We start from the raw sequence: 17013 nt of genomic DNA on the forward strand, positions 1-17013 counted from the left end.
GCTCCCTCAACTCTTCAACAATGAGGTGAATGGGCTCTATGCACAGCCCCACTACTTCCTGAACTTCAGGTGGGTCCTTTATTTCCTGTCTTTCATTAGTGGACACACTGATTAATCATGGTGTGACTATTTAATCAATAGTCACAACAAGAAGTAGGAGGCACACCTGGATTAATCAGTGTGTCCAATAATGAAAGACAGGAAATAAAGGACCGACCTGAAATTCAGGAAGTAGTGGGGCTGTGCATAGAGCCCATTAGGCCAAATTAATGGCTGTGTTGGTCTTGGTGATATGTATCATGTGTGACAAGAGATGCAGTCCATTGAGCCATTTAACATAAAACTAGATGCTACTTTAGATTAGATTAGATTAGACTTTATTGATCCCACAACAGGGAAATTCATTGGTCAAGGCAACAGCATTGAAGTGCAAAAAACATGTGCATGCATAAAGATAAAAAAAAAATGCATAACTGACTTTCTTCACTCATATTTGTTATATTGTTTATTTAAATAAACAAATATCACCTGTGTAAAAATTATTTGTCTTTAGCCATTGACCACCACAGGGCTTCACTTCTCTATCACAGTTTATTTACATTTTTGTACCGTGGTTGAATATTTTAGTAATGAGATTTATATATTTTAGCAATAATAATAATAATAATAATAATAATAATAATAATAATAATAATAATAATAAAACAAATAATGGATTGGATTTCTTTAGCATGTTTCAAGGCACTCAAAGTATTTTTAATTTTTATGTCATATCTGCCATGTTTAGTTTTTATTAGCAAAAGGTAAATAAAGTATTATTTATTTTGCAAGTTCTAAATTACACAAATAAAACCTTTTTCTCCTTCTTAAGATGTATGGGTAACAGTGATGGCATAAAGTGCATTTGTTCATGTCATTATTCAAAGTTTGTGTGACAACTAATGGCCACCTCATATTTCAGTATTGTGACAAATGTAGCAATGCATTCTGGGATCAGTTTCAGCCCTTCTGAGATGGTCAGTGTGTTTGCTCGGTTTTAAACAGACAGCTGCTTCTTAGAACTGATGAAGATTGAATTAATCCAGTGGGATTTGTGTAATATCAGGACTAATTAGAAGGTCTGTTTGATTTAAAGAGCCGTCTTTTTTTAATATCGAAAGGGACACGTTTTATACGAGAGGATCTAAGGAGATAACAATCCTGCTGGGAAGTCACATCCAAGTGCCAAACAGTGCACCTTTCTTGCTTTGTCTCAGTGACAAGTTTAATTTAAAGTAGTTAAAATTAATGTTTTTTTCAGTCTATTTGTGTCTGTGAACTTTTACAAATGTGGGTCTAGTTCACAGGATTCTCTCTCTGTATTTCTGGTCATTTCAGTTGCTACGTACGACATCTGATTAATCATCTGCGCTTGAGTCAATGGGATATTTGTTGAAACATGCTGTTTTCGTTGCATTCGCAGAAACTACTTTAATAAATCTTTAACATCTGAACAAAATTAAAAGAAAACGCCATGGCACATCATAAATATTACGCAGCTTAAACCAAGAAAAACCACTCAGCGTTTAAGGACAGCATTTTTATCTATAAAGCAAGCCATGAAAAATAAAAGAGTCATGAACTAGAATCATCAATTACAGTTGTGGTTTACATTAGTCTCAACATTGGGATCTTTTTTGGAGCATTTCTTTTTCCTAGCTTAAATGACATTCAATTCATTTTCTCCCTCTCTGACAGGCATTCATTACAGTCAGGTCTGGTTTAGAAATACTCCCACTGTGATGATGGGTGTTGGTGTCACAGCAACATCCCACACCAGCTGTCTGCCACGCTGTAGCCCATATCCAGATGTGTATCCAGCTGTGTCACTGCTGGTGGTGGAGGAGGGTGTGGGATAAGTTCAGTACAGGCCCGTCAAGCATATGGTGGTGGTGTTGATGCGTCGGTCATTCTGAACACAGGGAGGAGGTTTTGCGGGAAGTGTATGACAGCAGATCTCTAATCAAATTACAGTTATCGTTGTCTTTTCTCAATAGCAGCTAGGGCTGGGTATCATGGCCAATTTCCTTAATCAATTTGATTTCGATTTGTAAGGTTTCATAATCGACTGATGACGATTCAATCCGATTTCAATTCAGTATTAATAGATTAGTTCGGGGGGGCGGGGGGGGGCAGTGCAAGTGAAAGTAGTCGCTTTTCCATGGACATCTGCACAAAACTTTACCGATATTTACTAAATGTCAGAAAAACAGAAGTGCGTAATGTTGGTTTTTCCATTAAATCACAAATGCGATGATTTGTTTATTTATGATCGCGAGATGATATGAGAAGTGCTTCCATAAACATGGCGATGAACATAAATATGGTGTTGATTTACAGATATATTCATTATTATTATATATTACCCATCTGTCTCCTACTAAAAAAATGATTGGGTTTCCTGGTGTGTCCACACATACCGCAACATGTTTCTTCTTCTTCTTCACTTGTAGTAACATACATCAACATCCGCTTTTGTTTTGTTTTTTTTATTCACATGACTGTAGTTGTGAAAAAGGTCTTTCCATTGCAGTTTTGCGTGATATACCATTTGTGCTATGCCCAAAAAACCACCTCTTGCCAGCGCAAAAACTTTTAATCAAAAAATGAGACTTTTGGCGAAATTGTCATTTTTCCATTAGGTAAATTTTTATGCGCAAGCTATATTTGCGCAATTTGAGGGTCAATGGAAAAGCGACTAGTGAAACTGAAGACGCTTTACTATTCCTCTAACTCCACACTCCCCTATGGCTGAATATGGATCCAAGGTAATATTCCCAGAACGGCCGCTTCCAAAACCCGCCTTGGAGAGCCTCCGCTCACCAGACGGTCTGGGTGGCGAATTCCTCCACACTGTAGGTTCAAGTTTTAGGCCGGAAGGACCTCCTGTGGACGTGTTTTCCCCACCCTTCATCCACCCCCCTCCCATGCCAGAACTGTTGCGAGTGAGATCGAAGCACCCCGTCTCCCCCGGGGGCCCACAAGATGGAGCCAGCCATGCCTCGGTGATACCGGGGTCAGGTACTCGCGGTCCTGCTCTGAAAAATCGATCTCATCCACTATTAATCAATAACGTAAAATTAAAATAAAGTCAATCCAAAATCAATCAAATCTATTTTTTTTACCCAGCCCTAATAGCCGCTGATGGGCATCTGTTGTCTTGTTGCGGCTGTGGTTGATAGCCTGGTCAACCATCGTCTTTCTCAATGAGAAATCTGTCTGGAATCGTGGGGCTTGAATCCAAATATGAAGGCGGGACTATCAGGCGCCAAGTAAACCAACCACAGATAAGACGCATGTGACGCAGTGATTCGATGAGCAGATCCCTAATGTCAGCAAACCTCAGCATGTTTCCAGCATGGCGTGTGGTGGTGGTGGTCGAGTAGAAACTTACACTTACAGGGTGCAATCTGTAATTCAGTCCTTATTTTTGAATCGAGTAAACAACCAACAACAGCTGTAAAGAGGTTTGCAGACTTGGAACTGACTTTGACTCACGACAAAAAGAAGCTGGTGCATGTGACGCATTGGGAAACCCCCCCCCCCAGACTTGTGATTGGTCGTATAGAATAGATTGTGCATATTTCACCGCAATTGGCCTAGTTCCAGACTGTTTTCGCAGTTTTGAATACACTGAGAAAACCAGATGGCTGCCGAGGCTATGTGTTTGAAGCTGTGACATGTAATTCTGAAAGTGCGAACAGCCATAGCAGCCAGTGGGCCTCGGGATGAAGACTGCAAGTCTGTAGGTCAGACATGAGGGAGGGCAAAGCAATTACAATGTGCTGAGTACACAAGGCACGAGCATTAGTTGACAGGATTAGAGGAGAGACAGACTGAGTGAAGACACACTGTATGAGCAGGTGTTAGATTACCTCATGTGATGCACCGCAAAAGAAAAGAAATCTGAAAGAGACGCTCAAAAACATGTCCTTCCTAATCAGTGTTCTGGTGTAACGATGGCTACATGTTGCATATGTGGGTTTTTGACATTAAAGACATCCTCTGATAATTATCACTGCGTTTGGTTTGACATTTGCTCTGATAATAGGAAGAAATGTTCTCAATAAGACTCATTAGTTTGGTGCACTTGGTAATGAAGCAGACTGTCAAAGAATGTAGCATTTGGTTAATTGATTCTGACAGGATTACACAATAGAGGGTATGCACGTGACGTCACCGCGGTTCCGCCCACTGAGTGGCAGAAAGAGGGAGATGAGTAGCAGCGTTGGCTTGAATACTGTCTAAACTGAAGAACAACATTTAATAAAAAAATGGGGAAGAGCTGTTGTGAGATTGATTGTATGAACAGGTTTGAAAAACAGGTGGAGCTATTGTTTTACAGGCACCGAAAGACAAAGAAAACAGAAGTAGATGGAGCCACAAATCCAGGAAACCAAACCTAGATCTGTGGATCCTGTTTTGTGTCAGGTAACATTAATTTATGCTGTATTTTTGGGTCAAATCATACCTTAAATTACGTATTGTTTTGGCTAACGTTACTTCTTAGTAAAGCCCTTGGTTTCATGATCAGATCTTTCATGGTTTTTGTCTTCATTTTGAGATTATGAACCTTGTGCTCCTACATGATTTGTAAACTAACTTAAACTGAGGCTAACCCAGTTTTTCAAATACGGGGGAACTGGAGAATAAAGCAATGACAGCGTATTAGGGCCACATGAGAAAATAAAAACGCTTGTCACTATAAGTATAAAGTCATAAAATATCGATATAAAACCCGTAATTTTATGAGAATAAATTAGAATACAAAAGAATCACAGTGTTATGAGAATAAAGTCATAGTTATAAAAAAACTCAGAATTTAACAAAAATGTCATTTGTTTATGAGATTAAAATCATCATATTCCGACAATAAAGAAATAAATATACAAGACAATAAATATTACAAGAATAATGTCGTAATTTAAAAACAGGTGGGAAAAATATCATAATTTACAAGAATCCAGTCGTACCCTGCTGGTCCACAGCAGTAGTATCTGTGTTGTATAAAGTACTTGATCTGAACTAGACTCAGTAAATCTCCTCAGTGCCAGTAGATCACGCATATATTCACTGGGGTCAGTACACGATCAACTGTAAATGCACTTTGGATCAGCTGGTTCTGGGCCCTAGTTTTGGACCCTGGTTGTCAGTAATGATGAAACCATGTATATTTGTTTCAGGTAAAAATAGCGATGATCCCCTCCACCCTGGATGTCAGAATACACGATTTCTGTCCACATGTCAGTGTTTGTCGACCACTTGTTCTTTGGTAGTTCATACGGATCCGTGTCCAGTCCAGTTGTCCTTCATTTAATTTCATATTTCACATTTTCCTGGTCTTGCTGTGTTTGCTGCTATACTCCGTCATGTTGAGCAGGTTGGGTTTTGACACTCAGTCTGACGTAAAGGGGCATGGCCTGGGGGGGAAGTGACGTATGTGCATACCCTCTATTGGGAATCAGGATTTAAGAGTCTGTTCCACAGAATAATGATTCATCTGGTGGAATAATAAAAAACATTTGCCCCTGGTTAGAAAATAAGTCAAGACAAGTCCATTGCAAAAGTTTGCAAGAGGAAAAATCTATTATTACATGATGAAGTCCCCAAAGTTCATTTTTGTACTAGAGGCAAAACATACTACAAAGAAACTTCATGTTTGAAGAATTATCAGAATGAAATTGTATCGGCTTGATAAATGAGTATTATCTGCCTTGCTTTAAGATAAAGACACTCTGTTTTAGAAAGAAATCCTATTAACTACTTAGAGCTCCTCTCGGTGGGATTTATTGACTTTAAATCTAGGGAAAATCTGACTGAGAGTTGAATTAAATAAATTAAAGTCAAAGTTAGAACTTGGAGGAGTTTGAAAATGCTAGCGAATTTAAAGTAGGCATTTACAACATCATCAGTTTCCACTTCTTATCCACGCACAAGGAAGGGAATTATTACCAAAACATAGCAGCGGGGACATTTTCCTGAGGAATCCACAGCAAGGGAGAAGATACAGTTGACCCTTGGCTGTGGGCCTGTTTTCCCTTGGTCGGACAGGGAGGGAACCACAGATGACACCGTGGCACTGACCCTGCCTCCTCCTGACAGATAGATCCTGGCAGCCTGCACTGTTTTCCCTTTACCTCACTGTACTGGATACTAATGTTTAGACAAGAGTACAAACAGTACTTTTTAGAGATGATGAGGAAATTAGGCCCATGAATACATCGTAAAAGTTAGATGGTTCGGAAACTTTCACTTTTTAAATGTGTGTGTGTGTGTCACAGCTATTTGTAGTTACAGATCCATCATACTGTATGTAGGTCCTATGACAGTGATTCTATGGCCTATTTTCCTGCAGAGATCTGTTATCAGTTACACTCATACGACTTACTTACTTACGTAGTACATACTCATAGGGTGCTTTACACCTATACTGACCAACCGGACAATGTTTGTCTGTCGTGCTGTTGTGATATCATTTGTGGTATTTCAAAGACAGTGGGATGAGGGGCTGAAAAACTGAAGGGTGCAAAGGCCGAACATGTTGTTATTCTTCCAGGACAAAAGATGATATAAATGACAATCTATCTGGGTTAAAATGATTTGAACCCAAAAAGACCCTGCGCTACTTTTATGACAGTTCCCAAAGTAAATTTGTCTCTCTATTTAACCTTTCTTAAATGATTTATCACCAATTATTATAACATTATCTGCTGTATTTTGCATTTTTTCAGTGTCAGTCATGTATTTTCCTATATTTAATTTACTGATCATGTAGACGTTCATAAAAACTCACATTTAAGTTTAGGGTTATTATATCAAAAACAGAAAAAACTGAGGAAAAGGGACTTTTTCAGCAAATATATCAATAACTGACCATAAACCCAGTGTCTCCATCCACTGTCGTTGATCCAACTCTATGGGTTTTACTGGTGAATCAATGTTGAAGAAAATGATGGCGTTTCCACGTTCACTACGGAGCCTGTGAACGTCCAAATGGGTCATATCTGATGACCATGAAAAGATGACAAACTGTTTTACACCAGTTATTTACATGTATTGATAGGATTAGTGAATCAGTGGGTATTAAAGCTATACCTACCGATGTGGCATTTCTCACAGCACTTAAGGCGGCCATACACTGTGCGATTATTTCAATCGTTGCACGCAGCTCCATCTCAAACTGTGCGAATCAGTCGTACAGTCAGACTCACGATTCCTGTTCTCACACTGCACGGACCGACGCTCGTATGTGACCTGACTGCTCACACTGTAGGACCATACACCACAGGACTCACGACACGTTTGAGTGTTGTATCCGGAAATATAACGTTAAAATACCAAGGAATCCGTAAAAGTGCATAGACGATTGTGTATTGGCGTGAGCCACGAAATGGTAGTGCTAAACAAAAACCAATGAGCTGCTTTGGTAATAGGTGCCATTATCTGTGAGGAATCAAAAAAGAAGAAAAGACAACGATGTGTTCGGTGCAGGCATTGGTTGGCCAGACGTGGACAGTATAGGCTGTCATCCTACAGCAGGAACTAGAGGTAAACTGCAACAGCCAAACTGCACTAGGACAACAGACAGCTACTGTTAGCTTGTACACTACTGTACGCGTCTGTGTTCACGCATGCACAGTGTGAGAATTTGAGGCACATCGGTTCGTGGCACTGCTTTGACAGTACGATACACTCACGAGGAGCGAGCAGGATTTCAAACAGCTCCGTTTTCCTTGCGAACACACGATTGCTGGTCGTGAGGTGCTAATCGCTTCTCTTTACCCCATGTACACTGCACGAAGCACGACACACGATTAGAGGCACATCGGGCCCGATCCCAGAAATAGTCGCACGAGTGAGAAATTGTCTCTAAACTCGCACAGTGTAAGGCCGCCTTTAGTAAAAGTTTGAACATGAACAACCCGCCTCCCTCCAAAGCCCCGCCCCCTTCCCTCTGCCTGAGCTCTGAGGCTCCTCCTCCTCTCTCCTCATGCGCAATGGAAACGGAGGAGGAAGCAGAGGCGGAGGTCCGGTCCGTTTTGGCATGTCCGCGGACCCCTCCCTCAGTAATCAGATACATCATCCACCTGCCGCGGGCCCGCGGCCCCTGTTCCATCAGTAGACCTGGTCTGTGCAGTACTGGGTCAGGGTCTTCACTGCAGTGCCCAGGGGATGGGCGCACACACTGTGGACGCGCGGCCTCCGCGAATTTTCCCGTGGACATTTGAGGTTTCATAGTCCATACAATTATCATCCTACATCATCTTACATTGTGTGACACCATGTACATGTACCTGTATGAGTCCCACCGTCATAAAAGCTGAGCTTTATGCAGACCTGTTCAGTCCAGTACAGCTGACTTCCGGACTTTTATCTCCATCCTTCATTCATCAGACTCCCGTTTGTCCCCCTCAGTTGTTGTTTCTGTTAAATCAGTTTTTTCCCTTCCACATGTGCATGTCAGTTCTATCCAAACACATCTTAGACAGTAGACTGTGGTCAGTAACAGGAGAAGCAGCGCCAGTGAAGCGTCAGATTCAGAGGGACACATATCGGATGTGAGGCGGCGATAATGGATCGGATGCTGGACGGCCGTAATGGATGATTGACAGGAGGTTCAGTCAGGTTCGGCCAATTATTTTATTCGGACCGATTAAAATGATCGGTCAGACTTTTATTAGAAATATATGATAATTAAACATTTTTGAGTTTCAATACCTGGTGGATTTCTTTTACATTTTAGTTTGACACACACTTATTAGGAGCATTTTAAGATGACAAAAGAAAAGTGTAAAAATGCCACATCATACGGTATAGCTTTAAACGGTTTACATCAGTAGACATTCTTGTTCGATGGTGGAGGTTTGGGTCTTTATGAGTTAAACCAGGGGTCACCAATGGGCACCAGGTCGCCCGCAAGGACCACGTGAGTCGCCCACAGGCCTGTTCTAAAACTAGAACTAGTCCAGATGTCTCCAACACGTTGCTCGCGCTCTACCGGTAGCTGCCAAGGGTCAATAATATAAGAACACAAAGTTGACTTGTCATTTGGTTGAACAGGTCTAAATTTCCACCCAGTCAAAATTACAAGAGTCCTGCCCCCCTCCCGAGATGAACCGTCAACTAGCTGTCAATCAAACTTTAGCACTGGTTTGCTGTCTGTCATTGGAGAGGGGCGGGGCCCAGGAGGAGCAGGATGAGCCAGATGTCAGGGAGGAAGTGGGTTTAGCCCCGCAACGATGTGGGCTGAGTATACTCACGGAGTTATTTTCACCAACAATAAAACACAGACTTCTGTTTGACAAATGTGAAAGACAAGTGTGTGAGTGTGTGTCTGATCTGTGGTGTGAGCCTGGTAGTTGGTAAAAGATGCAACGTGGAGTGGAATTTCACCAAAGTTCACAGCAACTTTTCTGGAGATTCTCCAGTGGGAATCAGCCTCTGTAAAGAGAAGGAAAAAGAGCTGAAAACTAAAGTCCAAAAACAAGTCCATGTTCACTAAACTGACCAAGGCCAGCGTTTCAACTGAGGCATCAGTAAAGTGATTCACATCCTGGACAAGCGCAAACATATGTGTGCTATGTGCGCATGCGCTCAGACAGCTGGAGTCGGAGCTGGACAGGTGCCTCTGCGTTTTACTCCAGTGTGATGACTCTGTAGAAGTGACAGGGGGATGGTGGATTTATGTGCACAAAGTTGTTCTGTTTTTAGTTGATATGTTTTGACAGCATATGTGAATTTAGAAAAGGTCAAATCCTTCAGAAATACAGTGACAACATTCCTTTTCAGAATTTCAAAGTATTAAAAATGCACATACAGGTGTGTATTATTTGTTTTTAATAATGCTATAAAAATATGCAGGATTGTTCCATTTCATATTTGACATAGTATTAAAATATTTAGGAATACAGCATGCAAATGCTTGTATCTGTTTTTTTCTACTTTTGATTTTCTTAATAAAAGTAAAATAATAGTTTCATTTTAACACTATTTAAGTATTGTAAATGTTAAAACAAATAAATATAAATAAATAAAATAATAAATGAAGAGCACAATGTTAGAAACGTATTATACAAAATACGCGTGTGTATGCAAATTAGGTATGTAAATAAATGTTGCTAAATTAGCGTAGCCCTCCGACAACTTCATTATGTAAAAGTTGCTCACAGAAGAGAAAAGGTTGGTGACCCCTGAGTTAAACATTGGCATCAGCCCAGAATTTCACAATTGGCACATTCCTAGTAGCAAGGATTTCCCTTAGTTTTCCAGTAATGAGGGGTTTATATTATCCCATTGAAACTGTAATGACCTCAGATGTGTCCGTGCATTTCTTTCAGGCTGTCCCTCCGTCCATCTCTTCACATTTACAACACAAAGAACAACTTGACAAAGTGTCTTAAAATTTAGCACAAATGTTCCCTTGTACTCCAGGATGAACTCACATGATTTTGCTGGCCGAATGTGAAGGGCATTGTGATCTCATGCCTCTAATAAATGTGACACCTCAGGAAACACCTTGAGGGATGCCATTTATGTACAAATGATATAAATAGTACGTTGTCCTTTATATGTCATGTTTCGTTTTGAATGTTTCTGCCTGACTTTGTACACTTTGTTTCTTGTGTTTTTGCTGCTGTAAACACTGCAGTTTCCTGACAGTGGGATCAATAAAATTATATCTTATCATAGTTCCATGCAACAAACAATTTAGTATGCATGTTCGTGTTTTGGTGGCTAAAAAGGTATGGCATTAATTCTAGGTTGTTTGGAATTGAGAGAAATTCACTGAACTTGAGGCTCAGTCCATATTGTTTTTAACCATTATGCTTACCATATTTATGAAAGTCAAGTCTTGAGTCTGAATTTTGTTTGTGGAAGGCTAATTTCTCCAGGTGTGGGGTCCACTGGTCCCTCCATTCAAAATCCTATTATAAAAGAGAAGTGAACTCTGTGTGTCTCGGGCATCACACAAAATCTGGAAAGAGCTGACTACTGCAGTTTGGCATACTTAGGTATTTTTGGTCAAGGAACCGAGTAGCAAAAATGGCAAGTTGATAGAGCCAGTATTTTGGGAGATATTAGTAATTTTGGAATACAATAGCCTCCCAATGGCCAATCACATTGCTATGCCCAGAATTATAGAATTATCATTCTTCGCAACATTGCCCCCCCCCCCCCCCCACCAGCTGCCGAAACACTCATCCACGCTTTCATCACTTCCATACTAGATTATTGCAACAGCATTCTTTATGACCTTCCTTCCACTGCCCTCCAAAAATTGCAGTATGTTCAGAACTCAGCCACCCAGTTACTCACCCACTCCTGCTCCAGAGATGACAACACACCCATCCTCTGTCAATTTCACTGGCTTCCCATTCAACAGTGCATTAACTTCAAGATCCTCCTCATCACCTACAAAACCCTACGCAACCTTGTCCCCTCTTACCTGACTGATTTACTGCACCGCCACTCACCAAATCGCCACCTCCACTCTGCTGATGCTAACCTTCTCACCCCCATTACAAAGACTAAGTTCCGTACCCTGGGTGACAGAGCTTTTGCTGTCGCCGCCCCAACCTTCTGGAACTCCCTACCCCTTCACATCTGGAACTCCGACACACTCACCTCATTCAAAAGCCAACTCAAATCCCACCTCTTCAGATCATCATTCGAAAAGTGACTGTTCCACCTCATCCACCCTCATCTACCTTCTCTCGTGTTTTCTTTTTCCGTATCTGTCTCTACATTTTTGCATGAGTATTTGTTCTTTGTTTGCCGTTTAGCCGTATCTGTTTACCTGTTTGGTGTGTGTTAGTCCCTTGGCTGTTTATTGTAAAGCGTCTTTGAGTACTTAGAAAAGCGCTATATAAAACTGATGTATTATTATCATTGATGGGGATTATCTAGCAACAGATAAACAATAGGGCCATGTTGCCATGGTGTCAAATTTCATGTGCAGAGACAGACATGCCAGCTGAGAGGTTATTCACCTGAAAATGATTCAACAATTACATTCAACTAGTTGAATTTACCAATAAAGTAAAGGAATGAACTGGATCAGAGGAACTTCAGCCTGTGGCTCCCTATGGGTCAACGTGGTTATATATTTATTTATTTATTTACTCATCATTATGGAACATTATTACAATAAGTGTGCCAAAATGCTTACCACAAATATGAGGAATAATTTTGGGGCACCACTGAGGAACAACTGCAACCATTGGATGTGACAAACGGTAGTTAGTTTTGACTCTCTTCTCATTGATGGTAGATTAATTTGGCTTAGGTGGTCTCCAAATTGCATGGATGCTCCATCTGGAATCTAGATAGGGAAAACCCTGCCCTAATAAATTTTGCAAGAGAAGACATCTTCACATCAACCATGCTGTCATCTGTTGTTGTCTTGGATTGCCATTTTATAGCCTTCAGCCATTGGCCGGTTGAGGAGGGTAGGACGGTAACCAGAGTAAAGTAAATAGGTATATAGTCTGTATAGTTTTTTTGTTTTTATTACTATTATTATTATTATTTTTTTAATTTTATATTGTTTGCTTTTACAGTACCTTGTTTTTTTTACACTATCCTTATACACGTATACCTTTTTTTTCTTGCACTTTATTACGTTGCTGCCTTGATTGGTAAATTTCCCCGTTGTGGGATCAATCTAATCTAATCTAATCTAACCTAATCTAATCTAATCTAATCACAAGAACGAATGGGTGAAACTCCCACTTGAGCTAATACTACTCCTGACTTACACTATAAAGTGATAAACTTATTAAACATACAAACACTGACAAATTAATTTATTCAATTAATAGAAGCTCCAAAAGTCAATGAATGTTGACTGTGCAGATATTAAACCCTTTTATTAGCTCCAAAATCTGATTAACAGTGGAATATTTTGCAGAAGGATCACCAGAACACTTAGTAGAGTCATTATTTCAAGAGAGAACTTAATTGGAGCCAACATCTAGTGGGTGTCAGGGGTATTTACACTTAAATGTCTGCATTTGCTTGAATTCCAAGCCACGTTCTTGCCCCTTTGATTACAACACAGCAACAGGTCTATTGTATTTTAGATGTAATATTCAACACAGAGAAAGAGAACAAAACAAGATGAAGCACACTCTTTACATTGCTGTTGTCTGCTTAGCCTGTTCCCTATATTCTCCTGTTTTCATGCTCTACTTCTTGTGGAGCTCCAGCCGATGAGCTCCTATGCTGAGGAACATCTGGTCTTCAGAAGGAACATGTGTATAGGATGGACATTAGTGACAGAATCATGTTAGTTTTTCTTTTGCTTGCTTGTTCAATCAGACAGCCTGCTGTTTTGTTAAAAGTGGAGTAAATCTCAGTGCTTCCCTTGGTCCACATTATCCACAGCAGGGTTTCCAGTGCTCTCAGAGAGTTATCGCTGCACAGCTGCACCTGTTTCCTCTTATTTTTGGCCGTCCCAATCCCCTGTTTGCACGGCCAGCTATATCCCCCACTTTCTCTGTCCTCGTTTATTCGCTCTCTTTCATTTATCCCGTCTGTTTTTGACAGTCTGCTCGGCTGTGCTTTCCATTATTTGATAACTAGCCTGACAGGTGATATTACACCACTTTGCAAGAGTTGCAAGCCTCCATGTGGTAAAGTCACTTATAATTATTCATTGTCAGTCAGCGGCAGTATCCATCACCCAGTGGCTGGCACACTGTGGTTAGTCATGGGGAAAGCAAGCACAGACTGACACAAATACTCTGCTTTTTTGTCTTTGTCTTACGGGGCACTATCAACACAAGATTTATCTGAAACGAATTTATGTCAGGTTACATTTACTGAGCAGTATGAAATGATAATGGCCATTTTCCAGACTGTAAAAACTTTTTTTTCAAGGTTCATATTTGTTTCAATTTTTTGTTCATGGGTAATTTTTGACAAGAATGAGACGTTGTGTGGCTTCGTTAACTGGGTTATTCCACAGAAAATTGGTCTTTTAGTATATTCCTATGAACCACCAGCTATTCAATTCACAGAGGAGGCTGCAACTTTTGATGAAAGGCAAAACAAAGGCTCTTTATAAAGATAACTGATGCAAAGTGGTTCCATTAAGGACCTAAGGTCTTTGTAAATGTCTCCATTGAAAGAATGACAGAAACAGACATCCATTTTCGACTGTCTCAGTAATTATGCTGTTTAGAGATCAAATCAAGTCGATGTACTAAGTAGAGCAGGGGAGATGACATGGAAATGACAATGACTCTTTTAGCAGTGGTTTTTATGCATAATTACAAGTAGCTAATTATAACATCCTGTAATTGATTTGAGTACATTTCTCAGTGTCAGTGGATAACTGCGTATTGTTGTATTGTCGTTAATGTATGTACATGTATGTCTACACAAAAACACTACCCTTTGTTTTATTGTGGAAGTAACTGAAAAGAGCAAAAGTAACCGTAGGCCTAATGTAACTAATTTAATGCATTTTTTCTGCATGGCATTGGCTAGGAGTTTGAAGAGCATGTTTTCTTTCTGTCCTGTGCAGAGTATGGAGGCTTGGGCCTTGACTACACTTACAATGTGGCAGTGGCAGAGGAGCTGGGCAACATCCGATGTGGAGGCATCCCCATGGCTATCGGTGTACAGTCTGACATGGCAACTCCTGCACTGGCCAGGTATTTCCACAAACACTAAGATCTTTAATAAACTGGGACAGATTTGTCTTAGCTAAAATGTGTACTACACAATATTGATCATTCCATTTAAAATATGATTAAAGTTGCAGTGATATCAAAAAACTTGATAGTTTTTTGATATCATTAGGCATAATTCTATAATTACCTCTCAGGTTGACATTAAAGTTAACTCACTTTCGTTTGTTAACTCACTCTGCATTTTACCCATCAGAATACACACACATTAGCTAGCATCAGCAGTTAGCATCAGCACATAGCACACATTAGGAACAGTGGGCTCCCATTGAAAGCACGGGGGGGCGCAACTCCAGATTTTCATCAGTACTGTGGTCAGGGTCAGTAGATATTGTATTTCAAGTCATCTGAAAGGAAACGAGTCGTCACCATTTTTGTGGACTGTTTTAGGCTAAACCACAGGTGTTTTCAGACAGGTAGTGGGGCTGATGAAATGGTTTTAGGTCATCTTCTGTAGATTTATATTTAGTTTTGCTTTGGACAGAGAGGAGAAAGCTGTAGAGGAAAGGGAGTATTTTAAAAATCGTGGCATTTTTCTCTGATTTGAGCTCCTACAGTTTTAATTAAATCTATTTTATATTGCCCCAGATACTTGTATGAGTACTTTAGTCTTCATTTAAGTCCTGTCAAAACTGTTGGTAGTCTCGTCCTGTTAATAAAGGATCTGACTGTGACGTTTGTCTCGGTGCAATCTAAGGTGACTTTTGTATCAAGTCCTGTTATGTTTAGTACCAGAGAGTTTCTCTGTCATATTTACTGTGACATATAGTGGTGAAGTCACAGAATATTTCCCAACCTAACCTTGGTGGCCCCAAAAAGTCCCTTGTTAAACTCAAAGTGGTATGTGCTTTCTGGGCTTTGTAGATGAGGGGATATTTACTCTGGACTATACCCAAACAAGTGGGTGAAAAAGTCCACAGCTCGTTCAGAGGTAACAAAAGCACAACAATTCTCCTTTTCATGTGATGATAAACTAAATAAAATGTTATTATAAATTTTATATTCCATTTCTGCTGTTAGCTCCCCCTAAATCTTCTGAATTTTACACAATGGACCTTCAAAACCTTTTCTCTCATGACCTTGCGTGAACTCTAAAGTTTATATCAGTGCACAGTATTTGTTTTCCATGGACTGGAATGTGAATGAATTAAATCTGTCAGTCAGAATGAAAGTAAAGCTCAGCGCTCTTAGTCATAAAGCAAAGTCTCCAGTTTTTTTTTTACTTTACAGATGTGGCTTTTTGACTGAAGGATAGCTGTCCTCTCTCAAGGGCTGTACAGTATCTCGATGGTTTTATGAACGTTAGGTGTGAAAGAACAGTCTGTTACACAGTCGCACTTTATCCAAACTTCACTCTCGAGGGGTTCATATGTATTAATATATTTGGTCTTTTTTGTTTCTGTCATACTGAAGGCCTTCAGTTGTGATATTGTCGTGCTGTGAAACAGCTGCTGGTGACACAAGATGGAATTCATTGAAATAGATTCAGTCTCAGGAGCTTAATTAGGGGATCTACACTTGCCTGCAACGAGGTTTAAGTGCTGTGAGAGAAGCAAAGAAATGAACATCAAGGGAGATTCCTGACAAGACCCCCTCCCCTGTCCCACTGGAACTGTAATTGCCTCAAACATCCCGATGTCCTCTTAAAGCACTCAATCCACTGCTCTGTCTTGCCAAAGCCAGACACATACAGAACTTTTCAGAAGTTTAGTACAAAATGGTCTACTATATAGGTTTTTGCTAATCATGATCACATTGAGTAGATAGAAAAACATCTACTTAATGTTAATGTCTTTTACAGGTAGTCCAAAGGCAATTCTCCTGGATTTACATAGTCTCAGAGTAATTGCATGTTTGTTTGTGTGTGTTGCTACAGGTTTGGTTCACATGAGCTAAAGGAAGAATTCCTCCTTCCCTCCATCATGGGGGACAAAGTGGCCTGCCTCGGCGTCAGTGAAGTCGGTGCTGGTTCTGATGTGTCGAGTACGTCTCTTCATAATTCATCCTCATCCTCATATGATTTCCTTTAGTCTCTGACAGATCATCGTACATCAGACTGTTACTAACACGGTTGATACACAAGTATTAAAGGGAGGAACACACCATGTCTACAATCAGTGGATGCCAATGGTTGTCTCCCTCAGACTTTCCACGGGGTTTCAGTGGAATTTTGACACATCTTATAATTGATTTTAGTTCAGTGCTTGGTTGAAGCCTGGGGAAACTAAGAATATGAAGGCTAGTGCAGCTTGTGCAAGAAAAGCCACTTGGAAAATTG

General features: G+C 40.2%; 1 protein-coding gene across 1 annotated transcript in view; it reads left to right on the plus strand.

The window, feature by feature from the left end:
- Positions 1-17013, plus strand: part of LOC115428390 (probable acyl-CoA dehydrogenase 6) — a 46683-nt gene that overhangs the window by 13957 nt on the left and 15713 nt on the right. The window contains exons 3-4 of the mRNA XM_030147418.1: positions 14570-14699; positions 16612-16718. Of these exons, the coding sequence (XP_030003278.1) occupies positions 14570-14699; positions 16612-16718 (237 nt within the window). The remainder of the gene's footprint in view (positions 1-14569; positions 14700-16611; positions 16719-17013) is intronic.

This window comes from Sphaeramia orbicularis, chromosome 11, assembly GCF_902148855.1.
Source record: "Sphaeramia orbicularis chromosome 11, fSphaOr1.1, whole genome shotgun sequence".
NCBI classification, from domain to species: Eukaryota; Metazoa; Chordata; class Actinopteri; order Kurtiformes; family Apogonidae; genus Sphaeramia; species Sphaeramia orbicularis.